Source organism: Idiotropiscis lumnitzeri, chromosome 13 (assembly GCF_059441095.1).
Source record: "Idiotropiscis lumnitzeri isolate Australia: NSW breed Sydney's pygmy pipehorse chromosome 13, RoL_Ilum_1.0, whole genome shotgun sequence".
In the NCBI taxonomy this organism is placed as follows: Eukaryota; Metazoa; Chordata; class Actinopteri; order Syngnathiformes; family Syngnathidae; genus Idiotropiscis; species Idiotropiscis lumnitzeri.
Window position 1 is genome coordinate 5130572 of NC_142403.1, and position 19391 is coordinate 5149962.

Below are 19391 nucleotides of genomic sequence, written 5' to 3' on the forward strand. Positions count from 1 at the left end.
TAAGATAGAGTCGAAGCAGAAAGATCGGATCTTTGCGCTCACGTTACTATTCCACTAAATAACACAGATGAGATGAACGCACTCATGAAATTGGGAAGTGGCATTTAGAATGTTCCGATCAAGCTGAATTTCAAGGCAAAGTGAAACAATCAGCAGTAAATGAGATTTTGTTCGACAACCGTCTGTACAGTTTTGAAATGGTCATTCTTCCTGCCATTCTACTTTTGTTCGTTTTTAAGAACTCTGGGGCTGCTCCTCAGATTTTTTCTGATGGCTTCTTCTTGTCTACACCCACTGCTCTTAACTTGTCTCTTCCCGTCATTACATCTGTCAGAAAGTGGCAGATTTCAGCTATCAGTATGCTTGCATCATTATTCACCTTATTGATGCAGTGTTGGCCTTTACAATATGCTGTAAAGTCACTAGTCGTGCTTTAATCATGTCTCCACATCATTATTGGAATTTTGTGTCTTACTATTCGCATCTGTGACCATTTATAACCCCGATTCTATCCTTATTAATTCTTTTGTAATTGTATGTTTCATCTTGTGGAATAAATGGTGATAGGCTTGTAATAATGAGCGAGGTCCTTGAAGGGCCAAAACTTTTGACACACCCACCATAATTATTTTCAAACAGCAATCATCCCTTTGCACAGTGGCCCTTACCTTGATTTGAACTACTGTATTTTTTAATTAAATCCACATTTCAAATATGCATGCTCACTGAGGTCTTGTGATATTGCTGTTATGATGACTCAATGTCTTACATTGTGAGGAGACACTGTGAGGACACTTCGGCTCTTTCTCATCTTTCCTTGAGTAGGCTACTCCTCTGTCCACCAAGGCGGCCTCACATACACACCTGCAAGCCAAATACAAACACACACTTAAGAATACAGTGAAAATTCTGTTAAGCGCCACACATGGAATGTCAATAATACTTTCACAGGATTACAGAGCTTGTAAACTTCAGTACATGGAGTCAATTGGTGAGGTTACATTTTTTCCACAATATAATCTATAGCGCCTCTCCTCATTAGGGTCGCTAGTGGGCCAAAGCTTTTCCCAGCTGACTTCACGCAAGAGGCGCTGTTTATCCTGGACTAGACCAACAACCAATCGTAGCTATTGCCACAATATTCTCCTTTACTTCAGCCTCAATGATACGAGACGTAATTGGTAAAGAGAGAGAGAGAGAGAGACAGAGAGAGAGGGGACCATGGTTTTGAATATACTGTATATACTGTACAGTATCTGAAATAAGTTGTGATGATCAAGCTATTTAAATGCTCATCGAGTAAAATGCTATTTTTGGAAGACAGGCAACACGGTTGTGGGTACAAGGCAGTCTCTAATTGCCCTTGTCACATGGACGGCCGACTATATCTGCGTTGCATCCAACAACGATGCACGTTATGGCCAATTGTACCGTAAGCAAAGTATAGCCAAATACCAAAAGAAAGAAAACTCCACCTATGTGCAGAGTTAGTCTGTGCTTTGCGCTTGACTTGCGCTGGGAACAAAAATAAAAAAATAATTTCTAAATGTAATTTATAATATATTAATGTAATAATTTTTGTATTAATATTAATGAAATAAAATAAATAAAATAATTTTAAGAAAAAAATGAAAAAACTATTTTTGTAAACTATGTAAACATAAACAACATTGTAAACATTTCCACACCACTAAAACCAATGTTTACCTTCCCAGATCTGTGGCCTAAAACGTTGAAAATGAGGAGAGGGCACAATACCTGCATAGCTTCCACATTTCAACTAAATATTACTGCTACTCAGATTTTTTTTTATACTCCATGTCATAAAACAAATGGAAAATGACCTAATTTTGTTGCAAATGGCTCTAAAAAGAGTAAATACATGTGTGTTTGCTCACTCAAACGATATAATTTTGACTACGATATCTCCAATGACAGTTCTAATCACAGACAAATTAGTTCATGTTTTTTTTTTCTCCCTGTAATCTCTCCTCTGAACAACAAAATTAATCAGCAAGCTAATGAGACTTGAAGCAGCCTGAATGGATTTAGTCATTAAAAGACCTGTCTGTATATCTATGATTTTTTTCCTCAATGAATGAAGAACAGATATAATCAGTTTCAGCTGTGGTAACGAGAGATCTAAAACAATGGCGAGACATTGAAAAAAAATACTGAGGATAATATATTGGGAAGGCGGGGCAGTTAGGAATAATGTAATGTTGGGACAGGACATAGAAAGTGAAACAGACCATAGAACATATCCATCCGTTTCCATAGCTCTTGTCTTGATCAGTACGGGGAGTTGGAGGCAATCCCAGTTTACTTGGGTGAATGGCAGACTGCAGCTTGGACTGGTCAGCAGTCAATCATAAGGATTAATAGACAGAGAATGTTTTCACACTCAACATTCACACCATCGGTGAGTACGAATATAGTACGCTGCTTGCGTGGAAGGGAGGTGAGTAAACCACGTCAGTAACACAACATTTGCATATTTTTCTTTGGAAATGTATTCTTCAGAAAGAATAATGCATTCATGATAACTAAGTAATGACAGTACTTGTCCTTCATTTCAGTATTTACAGAGCACTGAAAAATAATTCAGACACCCTTGAGTTTTATCATATTTTGCCACCTTACAAATACAAACTTCATTTTTTTTTTCAGATTGAATACAAAGTAGCACATAATTGTAAAGTGGAATGGAAATGATACCTTGGGCTTCATAATCATGCTCATTACAATGCTGGTGCAAAGCGTGGCCTGGGCGGGCAACACTACTAAACGTTATTTTCACAGACACATCCAGTGGTGCCGTTGGAAACAGGCAGGTTGCACCGTTGTGGGCATGAACACTGCCGACTGGCATCACAGCCAGTGGAAGCGGCATGTGAGAGGCCTTGACATGGCAGAAGCAGGAACTGAATGGCTGGAGTCACTATACGATGTCGAAGTATGCAAAGTTTATAAAAAACTGCAAGCTGACCTTTACAGGCCTATGTTGTGAAGTTGGCCAGGGCGATTACAGATCATTGTTGCGCAAAAGGCACTTGGAGACTGCCTTCCACCCAAATGGTACCTGTCCGTGTGGATCACAAGACTTGAGTGCAGGGGTGCCCATACATTTCACAACCATGCACTTTTAAATATTCTCCATAATGGACGGGGCACCTCATAATGGCCTTATGGGTGCATCGAGTTCCAAAATCTGTAAATGTTGTTTGGAATTTTATGAATGCTCCTCTCGACTGACTGGGAGCATTTAACACACCGTTTAAACTCTGTAGAGGAAAGGCGGACGTGAACTACATGTGGACGTTAAACGGGGGAAGAGTGCGAAAGGCACTCCCCCTGTCGCTATCGCGGGTCGATAAGTTTCATTAATAACATTCGTGTTTGCAACACACACTTCATATCAGGAAGGTTTAACATAAAGTATACTATCAGGGAATGTACCAAACTTTTTCCGCCTGGAAAATTCTATGAGCTAGACTTAGTTGTGGCTGAAATTACTTTTAGTCATTATTTAACGGTTCTTTTTATATTCTACGGCTTGCTAACATTAACTGTATGCTTCAGTTGTGTCCAGGCGATAGCATATAAAATAGTCACAGGCTTCTAATGATTTATAAGCCCTCATTTTATCGTTGGTGTAAACACTCATTTTTTTTGTTTTTTTTTATTAGGTGGGTTTAGACATGACGGTGGGCACGCCAGTTAAATCATCCATCCATAAATATCGTCCCGTCAGTCAGTCAACATCTAACGGTAATATTTACGGTCATGGACAGTGAGTTTACTAACACACTCACTCAAATGACCGCTTTTCGCGTCTTACCTATGTAAGATAATTCTCATCTCCCTCGTTAGGTTTGGTTTTACATCGTTGTGTGAAAGTATCCTTATTTTAGTTTGCGCGAAATGTGCTGACACTCACCAGGGGGTCAACCACAAAGGGTTGCACATATAGCTCAAGTAGGGATGTCGTATCTACTCATTCTTAGTGTCTATGGTACTGAAGGGTTGAAGCACTTTGGCACCAGTATGTGAATTCTCAGAAAAATCAATATTGATTCATCACATTGAGCTCATGTGCACAACAACTCCAAATGACACGAGAGCTCAATCAAAATAATTAATGGATAGATGGATAATGAATGAATTAAAACAATACTGTTGTCTGACAATAAGATCACACGATAATATACACACACACACACACATACTGTATCGTTTGCATAAATTATAAGGCCACATAACTATCATGCCTGCCGTCACATTACGGTATGTAATTTGGACGGAGAGACCTGAAAGGAAGAAGCCATGGCACAGTGTATGAGGCATCCTGTCACATTTCAGCTCCACTCTGTGGTGCATGTCAAGGTCACATGCATCATTGGAGACTAAGTTGTGAATCAGTTTAATGGAGCGAAGATAACAAGCTCAGCCTACGCATCCTTTTGACTGACTGACTCAGTGGGACACCGGGCAGATTGTCGAGGTTTTGTTATCGACTTGGTTGTCAACTCTTTGACTTTGTGCATGTACTGTATTTGATTACTAAACAGCTCTTCTATACTTTCTTAATATCAATGTGTCCAGTTAAAAAGCAACGACAATTCTGAATCAATTCCACCAGCTATTATGCTAATGAAACATGGAATTGGTATAAAAGAGAGAAAATGTGCATGACTATCCTTAGTATAAAGACTTTTGCAGGTGATTGCCACAGAAAAGCTCCTTATCTTCCTCTCTGACAGACTTTTAGATTTTCCAAGAGCCCGGGCTGCTAGTGGTATAATGAGGCAAGATCTGCCGCAAAGCCAAAAAACCCATGGACCCTATTTTCACAAGTCTAGTGCAAAGCACATTCTAACTGTGCGCCTTGATGGAGTTTTCTTTCTTTTGATATTTTGATAGACTTTGCACAGGCAGAATTGGATGTAATTGGGCATATGTGCACCGTTGTGGGATGGAAGCAGTCTTTACCTCATCTGCATCAAAATCAGGGCAGTACAAGACGTAGTACCCCTGAGTATCCCATGCTTGACGTTATGGAAGCACTAATATCATATTTCTGATTGAAATCCAGTGACATCCGCAACACATAAATATAAATGATAAGCTTCTATCAAAACAGCATATTATCAAAAAAAAAAAAAAAAAGAAGAAATAAACAATGAGGAATAAAAATATGGTAGCATAATTCACATAAGAAGCACAGTAAATGTTACGGTTGCATTTGACTGACTGATATTTGAATGAAATACATTAGTACTTGTATTAAATTTCAGGTTCAATAAATTGTTTTCAAGGTGTCACAATTGACTTTCAACAGGGAATCTTAATAGCATATTCATTGTGTACTACTTGGGACTTTCGCATGAAATAATCCATAAATGAAAATGTCACTCGCCATACAGATAAGCCTTTCATGCATATGCTTACCCTTTGCTGTTTTGCTCTTCTTAGTCAAGAGATCTCTAGCCCATGGGGTACAATTTCAGGATACAACAGCTAATATGGGTGACATTTACAATATGAAGCTCATTCTCTGGCATGGAAAAAAAATATGTAAAACTAAAGATGACAACGAAAAATACAACTCACATGTGCAGTCATATATGGAATTATAGACACACATATTTTAATAGTAGCCTACATTTAAGGGAATGCTATGATCTGAATGAAACACAGATGTACTATTCTCCAATATTTTTACTTGGTTGAAATTTGAATATTCAGTGTTTTTCAATGGTTGCCTGAAACAGGTAAATTATCAGCCATTAAGCACACAATGCACCAAAGAGCATGAATAAAGCATTTAAATGAACTTCTCAACAGGATCAATGCTGACATGCAGATGGTATTTAACAAGGTCAAATTTAGATGTGGGTAATAATATATAAAAGGAGAGGACACACACTTGTACAACTAAACAATAACAAGTATGTTTACCCAATCGTCAGCAACACGCAACATAAATCGACCCTTCAAACTGTCTCCAACAAAAATGTATGACACATTGATAACACACACAGTGACTAATACCAACTATATAGGCAATCGTCAGCTTATAGCCTCTCCAAGCCGCCCACGTTGTAGAAGAGCAACAACAATATACATTGCTTTCTTTTCTGCTCGTCTCCCAACCTGACTATACTGAGAGGAAAAGGGTGACGACATCATCATTTGCACGCATCTATATATTTCACTCACCTCTGACCCACATTGTTTAGAATCAACGTGGAATGTTACGTGAAGATATTTTTAGAAAAGCTAACCTGAATGTTATTTATGTTATGAATAGCTGTACAATATCAGTGGACGACATTCTCTGCTTTTTCTCTCATACACTATCCAGTTGACAGTTTTAAGTAAGTCTCAGTCCAAGGGGATTATATAACGAAAATGGTTTTCTTTTAAATGTTAACAATTTGATCCTTACAGCAACGTTAAAAACATTGATTAGCCCAGCATGCCTTTTTTTCCATTCACCTGAAAGTATAAGTGGGGAAGGACGGTTCGATAAAAGACAGCACAACAGTTAAGCATGCACTTGAGAAAAGAATCATAGAACTGGTATAATAATAATGTAATAGGGATACCTTTGGTATCTTGGGCCACCCACTAGGTATTGGAATCTGATGACTAAATAAATCATTTATGAGCTGCGTATAAAGTCAATGTTCAGAATTTTTGGCGGTCACTGTTGGGCAACATTACATTATACTGTCAATACTGACAATGAGTTTCTCTGCCAATGACATGACACCTTGGAAAACTAAAAGGTAATCAGAGCTGTCGTGTTCGTCCGGACTACAGTTAGCAAATTATATTATTAGCAGGGAGATTCTTATCACTGGAACATACTCAAATGTTTAGTAGGACCCAAATAAGAATACGTGGTAGAGAAAATGGATGGATGGATTTGGCATGTCAATTTTTCTACGACTGTTATTGGATTGGTTTTCATTTATGCATTTTGTTAATTGTACAAATTTGACACATCTATATTGATTGAAACTCGTGTTTCCACGTGACAAACACACGCGCATACACACGCACAAACACACACACACACGCTGAGTGACATTTGACAAGGCAAAGCCTTGCACATTTGTTCATCCGTCAACATGAGCACCCTTTCCAAAGATAAGCACTTGAGCATGCCATTTTCACACGCAGCCTGCATAGTTAGTGACGGATTATGTGCATGTGATCAACCTACATTTGGAACAATCATCAGACTGCTGTTGCTTCTTAATCCAAGCCATTCAAATACGACTCAAAGGCTGGAGCTCTATTTACATACATACTCCTTCATAACGAGTGCCGCAAATTTACTTTAATATGCTCTCACAACCACAACAATAGGTACACAATTTAATTAAAAAATATATTTAAAAAAACTGCATGAAGCTAAGATTTATATATATATATATATATATATATATATATATATATATATATATATATATATACATTATTCTCTCTTTACTTGTCTAGGACCGGGATGCCCTGCCTTTTCCTGTCTCCAAGCACCTCCCTGAGTTCCAGAAGAGTTGTAAGACTGAGTCCTTTCCTGAAGACTCTTTCCAGTCGGGCATGCCCAACTCACCAGGAATGCATCCACGAGGCGTCACAAGATTCCCAAACTACCTAGCTCCTTTTGATGTGAACGCGAATCAGGTCTACTTTGAGCATCTCCTCTCCAAAGCTCAGCTCCACACTGCCAAATTACATCATTTTTAAAAAATTACATTTACCGCACAATGCACCGACAAAATCGGTAACCTATGACGACGGTGCGCATAGAAAAAGATGGTGGATATGATAAAACCTGTTGTAAACAAGTGTTTTATATTTCCCGATTCTTTGTTCTCATTTATCTGTTAAATATTATGTAGACTGTTCACCCCAAAGGGTTTTTCAAGTTTAGTATATTTAAAAAAATAACAAACATTTTCTACTTCTCCTGTGATGAAGTGTTGGTCACAATCTTCACCGTCTCTTAGAATATCAACTAACAGCTGGATCAAGCCACTTTTAGGCTGCAAAAGTTGCGCAGGTCAAATTCCGCACGTCTCATTTCTGTACATAACGTACATGGGTCAAGCTCAACCCGATCTTAAGGTATATTATTTTCGCCGCTTGTGTCGGTGACCTAATCCCATCAGTCACAACCCAAAGCTTGTAACATTAGGTGAGAGGAGACCGATTGATCAGCCAAGGCGGCATCGTCTGTCAGTTCATCAGCAAAGCATACTGATGCTGAACCATTCGATCTGTTTGCTGCTGTCACAAGTTCACAACACATCCTTGACACCAACCCACCTAATATGGCTTCAGGATGGAGCGTTAGCTTCAATAAAGTCCCAACAGTGGTCCTAATATGTGATTAACCTTGTTATCCTTGTGATTATAGAACAGTATATTCACAGTGTTTGACGAAGAATACCAAACGTGAACAGTCAATTTAGAATGTTTGGAGTTGATGTCAGTTCCGCCAAAGCTAATTGAATATCAATTTCAGGTGTTACATCATGCTGTATGGGAAGACAGCTATTGTATGCACCCGCATTAATGAACTGAGGACCATCTTTCTTACTGGGGATGTCATTAACATCTTTAGTCTTCTGTTATATGAATGCGCTGATACGTGTCGAGCGAGTCACAAAACACTGTCATGAGCACACCGATTTGCACTTAATTATTTCTGTTTTGAATCAGGAATAGCAATAAGGAAACACTCTGGAAGAAACATGCTAAACAAAAAAAATAGAAGGTAAAAGGAAAATTTACAACAACTCAACCAAGCTTGATCAAAAGGACAATGGGTCTTTAGGTTTTTCAGGGAATATAACTGGGAGAGATGGGAAATGCCCAGAGACATCAAAATAAAATCAAATAATAATCTAATGCATGGAAAAACAACACAAGTTCTAAAAAAACTCAACAAAAAGCATTTACATGAAAACTACATACAAACAGGGTTCTGGGAATTCTGCTGGAATGTGTCAGCATTGAATTCAAAATTATCAAGAGGTAAAACCGTCTAAGTTAACTAAAAATCTAAATAAAATGTCACAGTGTCACATTTTCTCGCTCTCTCTGTTTTGGCCGTTAGTATTTTTTCAATTGTTTATAGTTAAGAGATGTTGCATGCCATTCCCCTTTAAGTCCCAGTTTGGTGGTGCACTGTCCCTTTAAGAGAGTGTCAAAAGTCAGCGCGAGAACAAGCGCTTCCTGCTCACACAAAGTCTGTTATACACGAAGCCAAGTAGCAGTTAGGTTGTGTCTGATGCTTACGTCCATAAAACGGCATTCCCTGTAAGTGTTTTCCAAATATTTAACCATTGATTGATGCTAATTAGTAGAGTTTGTAAATCGCAAATTAGGATGTGAACTATTTGCATTGCCGACTGTGCCGCCATTTTATTTATTGTTGTGATGTATTTGTTACAGTTTCACACCTGCCATATAAAGAGAAGGTCTAAACCCATCCTGGCGTCAGTGACTGATTGTGTGGAGGTGTTTAACTAACTGGTTAGCAGAAAGGTTCTGTGAGGCCAGTACACACTCTCTCTCTCTCTCTCTATCTCTCTCTCACACTCTCTCACTCTCTCTCTCTCTCTCTCTCTCGCTCTCGCTCTCTCTCTCTCACACACACACCCACACACTTCACTACTTAAAAATAAATACCTACAATTTAGAAGGAACATCATGGATTAGTGGTCTATCAGATGCTGCAAATCATAATGAAATGTGACACACAGATAAAATGTAACTCCCCTTATAAAATAAAAAACAGAAGTCAGCCATTTACAATAAAATGTGCCCTGACTATCAGTGATGTGATTACATTAGTGACCACTCAGTCTGCATTCATTGCCTCAATTCTGTCAAAATATTAATTCATGTGCACACATCTGTCTGCATTAAATGTCAATTCCACTTAGCCTGCAGAACTTCAGGCATGACCAAGCAATTGTTTAATCGATTAGAAAAGTCAAAGTCCACTTAAAATGCCCGGTGACCACAGTGTCGTGACAGCTGGATGAATATGAAGGTGGACACTTGTTGCGTCTGAAATACACAAAATTCCTCAGTGTCATCCAAGTGATCACTTTATTCAATCATTGTTGAACACAAAATTTAATGATTTACAATGCAGTTCAATTAATAAAAAATAACTGAAAATTGACTAACTCAGGGTATCTACTTAAAATGAACATTTCTCTTTTCAGTTGTCAATTACTTATCAGTTAATTAACTTTTTTTAGGTTCTAGTATGACAAAGGCTCATGAATTTTTGATGAATTTCCGTTGCGACTGTGGGGACGTAATTCGGAAAGCACCATAATCGATCGCTAATTTATGAGAATGCAGGATTAAAGGATATAATATTTGCATGATAGACAATCTTTGAACACTTAATAAATAGTGCAACGATTATCTGCATCATCTGCACAACTGTCATAGTTTTGTACATACTGCACCACTGATCACTTTATCTCTGCTCTCATGACTCTTCAAATTGTATCACAGCTGTCATTGGCATGGTACGACCCTTATATTCCGGAAAGACTTTCTCTACTTATATGTCATGTCTATGTTTATCGTAGTTGCCTGTTACTATAATAATACTTTACTTTAGTAATACTAGTGTAGCTTATACTGCCAGACACAAATTTATTGTGCGTTTTACATTCTTGGCCAATAAAGATTAGAAACAATGTTTGGTTTGTTCATATTTTTTCACAAATTTATATTATTGGTATATTTTCTGTTATTTTTATGTAATAGTAACAAATTTAAAGCGGTGAAATTTGCTTGGGAAGAAATTTATTAACACTCATGAATGCTCCAAATGCCGCCTAAGCTTAAAAACTGGAAGTGTTTTAAGAAGGTTAGAGAAGGAGGTTAGATTCATTTGAGGAGGCTTGTTTTGCGAAAAATCGATTGCTGTAATGCTTCGCTGCAGTCTGCCTAAAACACCAAGTCAGTCAGAACATTGTTTGATCAATTTGATCAATAATGGCTGATCGACCTGTGAAAAAGTAAAAAAGTGATAATGTAATACGGGCATTTGCTTTTGTTAAGTATGAAGGGATTTTGTATGGTCGGGAGCTCATAGTGACCGCGGACTTTGATGTGCGCATCTGGTGCTGTATTTTGAAAATTACAGCGTAATACTTGTGTTTGAATATTAGAATATCAGTAGAACATAACCCCTCCATGAGCCCTCACCTTACCGTGATGGAGGGGTTTGTGTGTCCCATTCATCCTAGGAGCTAAGTTGTCTGGGGCTTCATGCCCCTGGCAGGATCGTCCATGGCAAACAGGTCCTAGGTGAGGGTCCAGACCAACCATGGCTGAAAGAACCCATTGATGAGAAATATAAATGGATCCAGGTCACCGGGGTCCCCCTCTGGAGCCAGGCCTGGAGGAGGGACTCGTTGTTGAGCGCTTGGTGGCCGTGCCTGCACCCATGGGGCCTGGTGGGGTTCACCCTGAAATGGCAATGTGGGTCCCACTTCCCATGGGCTCACTACCTGAGGAGTCAGGTGCCTGTGAGCCGGACGGCGGTAAGAGGCAGGGACCTTGACGCTCCGAGCTCCGGCTACAGAAACGAGCGCTTGGAATGTCATTTCTATGGCAGGGAAGCAGCCCGAGCTGGTGTGTGAGGCAGTCAGGCTCACCTCCACACTCAGTTTGGGCTCTTGTATCTGTCCTCTTGAGCGGGTTTAGATAATCTTCCATTCTGGCATTGCCCAACATGAGAGGCATCGAACGGATGTGGCCATACTTATTGCGCCCCTGCTTGGCGCCTGTACTTTGGGGTTTTCCCCCGTGGTAGGGGGACAGGTCTTGACTGTTGTTTGTGCTTATGCACCAATCAGCAGTTCAGAGTACCCACCCTTTTTGGAGTCTTTGGAGGGTGCGCTGGAGTGTGCGCCCCGTGGGGACTCCCTCGTTCTGCTGGGGAACTTCAATGCTCACGTGGACAATGACAGTGAGACCTGGAAGGGCGTAATTGGGAGGAACAGTCACCCCATAAAGAACACCATGTTCAAACACTAAGGTGTCCATATGCGCACTTGGCACCAGGACACCCTAGGCCGCAGTCCTATGATCGACTTTGTAGTCCTATCATTGCGGCCGCATGTTTTGGACACTGGTGAAGAGAAGGGCAGAGCTTTCACCTGCTCACCATCTGGTGGTGTGTTGGCTTCGATGGTGGGGAAAGATGCCGGTCCGACCCAGCAGACCCAAACTTATTGAGAGGGTCTGCTGGGAACGTCTGTCAGAGTCCCCTGTCAGAAAGAGTTTCAACTCCCACGTCCGACAGAACTTTGCTCACGTCCCAGGGGAGGCAGGTGACATTAAGTCAGAGTGGAGCAATTTTTGTTCTCCATTGTTGAGGCAGTCGATCAGACATGTGGCTGTAAGATGGTCAGTGCCTGTCGTGGCGGCAATCCCCAAATCTGCTGGAGGACACCAGTGGTAAGGGATGCTGTCAGTCAGAAGAAAGAATCCTATTGGGCCTTTTTGGCCTGTGGGACTCCGGGGGCAGCTGACAGGTACCGGCTAGCCAAGCGGAATGCAGCTTTGGCGGCTGCTGATGCAAAAACTCGGACGTGGGAGAAGTTCGGGGAGGCCATGGAAAACAACTTGCAGACAACTTTGAGGAAATTCTGGTCCACTATCCGGCATCTCAGGAGAGGGAAGCAGTGCACCATTAACACAGCTTATAGTAACGAGTAAGCTCCTAACCTTGACTCAAGACAAGGTGAGTCGGAGAGGAGAATACTTCGAAGACCTCCTCAATTACATGCCTTCCATTAAGGAAGTAGAGCCTGAAGACTTCGAGGTGGACTCGCCTATCTAAAAGTTGGGGAGTTTGGCAATATAAAAAAAAAAAAACATCTGGCGATGTTGTAGAAAAACTTAATAATATAAAAAACACACACACAAATAAAAGCTCATATTATTGGAAAAGAAGCACAATATTGTGTTTTTGTATATAATAACAGCAGTCACCAAAAAATATATATAATTTCATTTTCTTGCTTAAATTGCTCTTGTTTCCTTATTTTGGATGTAGTGGATATGAGATCATTTCTGACATTATTCTGGAGTTTGTCTGTTTTAAAACCATTCCCTCAAGGAAATCATTTGAGTAGAATTATACCATGGACAGCAATACACTGGGGATTGCAGTCGTCACTAGGAAGGGTCAGATGAGTTTGCAAGGAAAGACATAATTCATCAATGTAACAACAATTGAAACCAAAGAATCTTGTCTTCATCCTCTCATGCTCACTTCTGCTTCTTTCTGTCTTTGATGGGTGGCCTGGTTCCATCTGAGGGAATTTGATTTGCTAGGAAAGCATTTGCTTTGCTACACTCAAATGTCAAAATCCCACAACAGATTGAGCACCAGTGAGGTCTTGATGTCTGTAAAACATCTTTGGATGATGGTGACTTTTACTGGAATTCCTTTTGTTAATTCTATTTGTACATTTACAATATTTGCGGAAGCCAATAAAGGACGCCCTTTAAAGTAGAATGTGCACTAAAAGATAGAAGGTCATATAGAGCGGCTGTTCAAAATAAATAAATCACTTGGTTTCCATTTACTAATGCATTTTGATACTTGGTTGACCAACAAGAGCTGATGTATAATATGGACCTCAAACAATCAATAGCATCATTATACGCACACACAATGTGTGGGGTAAAACCATCCATAATCAAACTTTACAAGCCTTGAGATCTAAGAAAGGGTTTCCCGTGATATACAGTGAAACTGATCATGGTCAGATATGTGATTTTAAATTAGATCTCTATGAAAACATTGTGTGACTTCAGTGTCTCATTCAAACCACTTAAAATGATTTAAGATAAACATTGACCCAAAGGAGAGCCCAACCAGTTGGCAAAAATTGTCCCCAATCAAGCTGAACAGAATGTCTCCAGTAATTATTCAAGGCTCAAAATGAAGCACTACAATGATCCTATCAAGGCATCAAGATCTAGGAAAGGAAGCCCCCACTTCCCTTCACTTCCAAGTCTTTGATTGAGTTACCGGCCTACATCACATTAGGTCCCGCCTGATTTCCTCACTACAAGTGCTTGCCTCATCCCTAACGCTTCCTTTTTGGTGCTTCGGGAACAAGCCAGACCAATAAGAGCTGAACTGAGCCTTTGTGTAGCATGTTCTGATAATCCAAATTGCAATTAAAACGCGAGCATGGGGCAACTAACCCAAGGGTAGGTGTTGGACAGAAAACCTTTTGTAAAACATAACTTGAGATGGGAATAGAACCAAAACATGAATGGAACGAGTAAGGCCTACTGGGCATATTGAAGTTAGCAACGTGCCTCAAAAGAATTTGAATTTTTCCTAGTTCGTTCTTTGACTTATTTTAAGTATTGGGACTTGAAACGAATTGTTTTAGTTTTTCCTTTTGACTGCAACATGATTTGTGGAAGTGGAAGTGATCATTATTACTGTACACTTGAAACAACTTAGATACCAGAGGAATCTATCTATCTACCTAAATACCCACTCACCTACCTTACTATCTACCTACCTACCTACACCTACTTACTATGAATTTGCCCAAAAGTAGAGATTTGGACCGTACCATCCAAGCGTAATGTTTGATTAGTTCTCAGTGTGATAAAATTGTACGCCCGCATCACCTTGCTGTTCTTCGCTGCTCTTACTGGGGAATACTTGTTGCACGCTATTTTGAAGCCTTGTTGGATCCGGCACATTTATCCAATCACCCTCTTCTTCTTTACCCCCTGGTAAACTGGGAGTTTTTTGTGAGAAATGTGTTTTTTGCATTTATTTATTACAAAGCAATCCATTGATGAGATGGACTCCTAAAAGTGCGCTTGGAAATTCCTTCTGATGTACGTGCATTACTCTTGAGTGTCGGTGTGTTTGAAGACGTAGATTTTTCTGCTCCCATTAATATCCGAACGCAGCCAGCACCGGCGCACCGTGTCCCTAGTTGGAGCACCGGCATTCAGTTTTTGGTACACTCTAAATACCCAAATGACAAATTTGAGCAATGCGCTAAGTTTCTATACGTTTGGAGTGAACCAGTGGGCACTCAGAGATTGTTTCCAAACGTGCCACTAATGTGCAAGTAACTGAAAGACTCATGCCTGCCCTCACAAACACACACGGGTACTACTGCAGCACAAACACGGAAACGGGAATTGTAGTGCAACAGAATGGCTACATACGTATTTAAAAAAAAAAATTTCAATTATGTTGAACTTAATAAATAAACAAATGAATCAATAAATAAATTGCTGGGGGTGTGGAAAGGGGGAGAGAAAGATATCTGATGGCGCTCTACCACCGCCATGCTCCACGAATGTCACTGTTAGTGTTAAAATCCTTTAAATGAGATATTTGAAAACAAATGGTGCATCAACACATGTAGACAAACAATATAAATAATACTCACAGGCATATATTTTTTATCCTTTGCACAAATAAATTATAATACCTCTCCAGCTTATAGCGTAAGTTGTGAAACTTTTATTCTTGTGTGTAGTGTTATATTGAATGACCCAGGTGCACATGCCAGGAGAAGTCGGAGCACAATGCAAACTGAAGTGAAATTAAAAAATGTGGTAAAAGGTATTGTCATTCCTTTAAGCTTTTATACACTCCATTTTTTTCTTATTTTAAAAAAAAAACACATTGCAAAACTTTTTTGACTGAAGACTGGAACAGATTAATTGCATTTCAGTACAAAAAAAAAGATGATTTGGGATACAAGCAGTTTGACTTACGTGCATAGTCACGCAGCAACTTAAACTCGTATCTCAAGGCACCACTGTAAATGTAAAATCGCCTCATCATTTTACTTGTATGCAACAGAATGAAAGATAACTTATTTTGAAATGTCAAATAACTGTTGTTCAATATATTTTGCAAAATTGTTAAGTAACAAAAAGAAATGCTCGCACTCAATCTCAAATTTATTACGAAACAAGACAACGTGCAATTTTGGTCCAGATTTTAGCAAGAACAATGAAGCAGAGGAACTTTATTTACTTGAGTGGTCCGCAGGCCAAATATTGTACCTGGGCCTTGAGTTAGACACCATGGTATAGGACACATGTATCAAACTCAAGGCCCGGGGGCCAGATCTGGCCCGCAACCTCATTTTATGTGGCCCGCAAAGGTCAAATCATCTGCATCAACTTCCTGTTTCTAGCATATTTTCTTGACTTTTAACAACACCGAGATATGAGATATTGCCATTAATTTGTTACCAATCCTCCCCTTTTAAAATAAATTGAAAAATTGTTGAACAATAACTTAGCTTATTACTAGCTTCTGATTTCAAAACTGGCTTTCCAATCAATTCATATGGGTTCACAGTCTTACCGGCCCTCTGAGGGAAACCACAACTACGATGTGGCCCGTCCACAAAAATGAGTTTGACACCCCTGGTATAGGACATGATGCACTGCAGTAAATTGACTAGCTCTGTGCTGAGAACTTGAGAAATGAAGCCAGTGATTGCTCAGGTCATTTAATCAGAGCACATAGTCTACATTATTCCTCCTCTGAACACATAATCAAACTGGTGAGAGGACAGCAGAACATGTGAGCAACATTTTGGCACTGAAGTGGGGGCACTAGTTTCTTTTAGAAGCGTTGATTTTACAATTCATGCTATTGAGTAAAAACAATTTATAATAAGGCCGCAGGGTTGAGGGGATGGGTACAAAGATAGCGGCCGGAGGGCGGGGGACTGACCGCCAAAAAAGGGTCAAGCGTCCAGCTCTGCAAATTACATTGATCATCAAAAATGAAGCAGACATACTTTATTTGCTTTCATGGGCCCCTAACAATTATGTGATTCATAAGATACTTTATAATTTATTGACATTTTCAGGGTCAAAATGCCTACGTATGTTCTTAAACTATATATCACATTTAGCAGTTTGTTTATTTATCAACAGCCATTGAGCCCCGAACGCAGGTAGATTTACATGTAATAAATAGTCTTCATCAAAACAGACCATAATCAAATATTTCAACGTAGCATAATTAATGTCATGCAAAACGTTGTAGGCATCAACCAATACAAAGGATTATATTGCCAGAGTACCGTTTGACAGTAAAAACAGTACAAATTTACTATAACACGACAGCAGCAGCGCAGATCAACTTGCCCCCCCCCCACACACACACACAAAAAAAACAAAACAAATCCAGCGCCAATGTCTTCAGTTGTATTCCCGCGTAACTTTTTCTCCATCGATTGCATTTTGTAAGGTTGAACTCGTCAATTAGCAACGCCGTTTGTTTCACAACAAACGTGCATACAGTTCACTAAGCAGAAACAAAGCGAGTCTTGCTTACCTCAGTAGAGCCTCCTCCACACGTGGGGACAAAAGGAATCCCGGCGCTTCTGACGCGTTGTTTTGTGTGTTTACACGACGAGGAGCATCTTATTTAAGACAGCCTACATGACCTTTAGCGCTTTCTATTTTATATTATTCTGTCATCCTCTGATGGAATAAGTCAGTCTTTGTACTTAGCCTCTCACTACTTCATCTGGCTGAGGGTTGTGTTAAAATCCACTTCGTTGCCACTTAATTTGGTAATATTCCACAAATAAAAGCGAAAACGGCAAATTGCGATGTCTTCCCGGTTGAAAGTTGTCCTGTGCCAACGCGGAGCTCTATCAGCGCGAGTTCGTGGGTCGGCGTTCTCTTCGGTCCTGTATAACCTTCCCCTCCCTCTCCTGTCCTCTCCTCTCCTCCTCCGCTGTGTGGACCAATTGAGAGGCTTCAAGAGGGAAGAGAGAGCCACAGCATCTTGGGCTGGTGGGACAATGACATCTGTCAGTCAGTTGTAGTATGACGAGAACGGCAGGATAAAAGGGAATCGAGTAGGAAAAATGTCAGTTGTTAAATGCTTCATAGAAAGGGTACCACGAGAAAAAAAATGTGACGTCAGAAATTGTATACAAATACTGAGAAATGCTGGCATGAGCCAAAATGAAATGAAGAACGTAAAGGTAGATGGTAGCAATGACAACATTGGTGGAACCTCGGTGCATGAACTTTATTAGTTGAAATTAATGGATTTAGAATTAATCTGTATTGGCTGGCAACCAGTTCTGGGTGTCCCCCTCCTAATGCCCGGACACAGCTGGGATAGGCAACAGCACCCCCGCGACCCTTGTAAGGACAAGCGGTACAGATAATGGATGGATTAATCTGTGCCAATCCTACAGGACGAAGCTTTGTTTATATGTGGGTGTGGTTAAAAACGAATACAGTACAATAACTAAATAAAAGAAAAACAATTTTATGATAATTCATATAAACAGATTATATTTATTATCTGTTCAACTTCTGATGCAGTGATGTTCAAACTACATCCCAGGGAGCCATTTGCGGCCCGCCATCCATTTTTCAGTGACCCGTTGAGCTGTTGCTCCTTCAGGAGTTGGACCGGGCTCATTTTTCCAATCATTCACTTCCTCTATACTCCCACCACCCTAAAAACAGATGGGTTGAAAAGAGCACAATTATGGCTCAAAAATGTACTGTTCCACTAATTGGGGTAAATCGACACGCTCTTCTCAATCTGTTTGGATTGTTTTGTCCAAAACTATCCATTTTTGGTTTGTTCTCTGCAATAACAACCCAGAAAGCTGGGTCAAATTGAACCATGCAGGTGGTGGATTGGTCCTTTTATTATTTTTTCATTTATTTATTTTGTATTTTTTTTTACCCAAAATTTGTTATTTTTAACATAAGTGTTTTTAGAGTGCTGGGAGAGATGCATTGGAGAGCTACACCGTAAAAAGATGGGGTGCGATTTTCTTGAAAAAAAATTGTAAAGTCAATATTTGTATTTTTTTATTATTTTTTTTTTACATAGCACATTTTATACGAAAGGCAACTCAATTTGGTTGAGGAACAAACCCACAACCTCCAGATTAGGAGATGGCAACTATACGCCTGAGCTGTGGGTCTACTATTGTGGATGCCTCCAAAAGTAGAGCAAAAACTGCAGCGGTGGATTTCAAGGTTTCCACCAGACACCAGTAATACACTAACTTAGAAAAGCAGTAGCATGGCTCATGTGTGAAGTGGTCTTCTCCCAACCTGGAGGTTATTGGGCCAATCCCCCACCACACTGAGTTTCCTTGTGTTATAACTTACTAGGATTTTTCAAGTAAATATCACTCCCCATTTTTTACAGTGTGGACTGCATTCTAAATCACTCCAACTCAAGAAGTGTTGGGAAATTCACTCTGACACCCGTGCACTACTGAAGTGGGTGCACTTTGCTCTTATTCATTTCCAAACAAAGCCAGCAC

The 19391-nt window shown here is 39.8% G+C and overlaps 1 protein-coding gene across 1 annotated transcript in view; it reads right to left on the minus strand.

Annotated features, from left to right (window-relative positions):
* The window catches only part of pde4ba (phosphodiesterase 4B, cAMP-specific a), a 122973-nt gene extending 105238 nt beyond the window's left edge, over nucleotides 1-17735 (minus strand). Inside the window, exons 1-2 of the mRNA XM_088312439.1 lie at nucleotides 17417-17735; nucleotides 770-864 (exon numbers count right to left, since the gene is read on the minus strand). Of these exons, the coding sequence (XP_088168565.1) occupies nucleotides 770-811 (42 nt within the window). The 5' untranslated portion in view covers nucleotides 812-864; nucleotides 17417-17735. The remainder of the gene's footprint in view (nucleotides 1-769; nucleotides 865-17416) is intronic.
* Between the last annotated feature and the right edge of the window lie 1656 nt (nucleotides 17736-19391).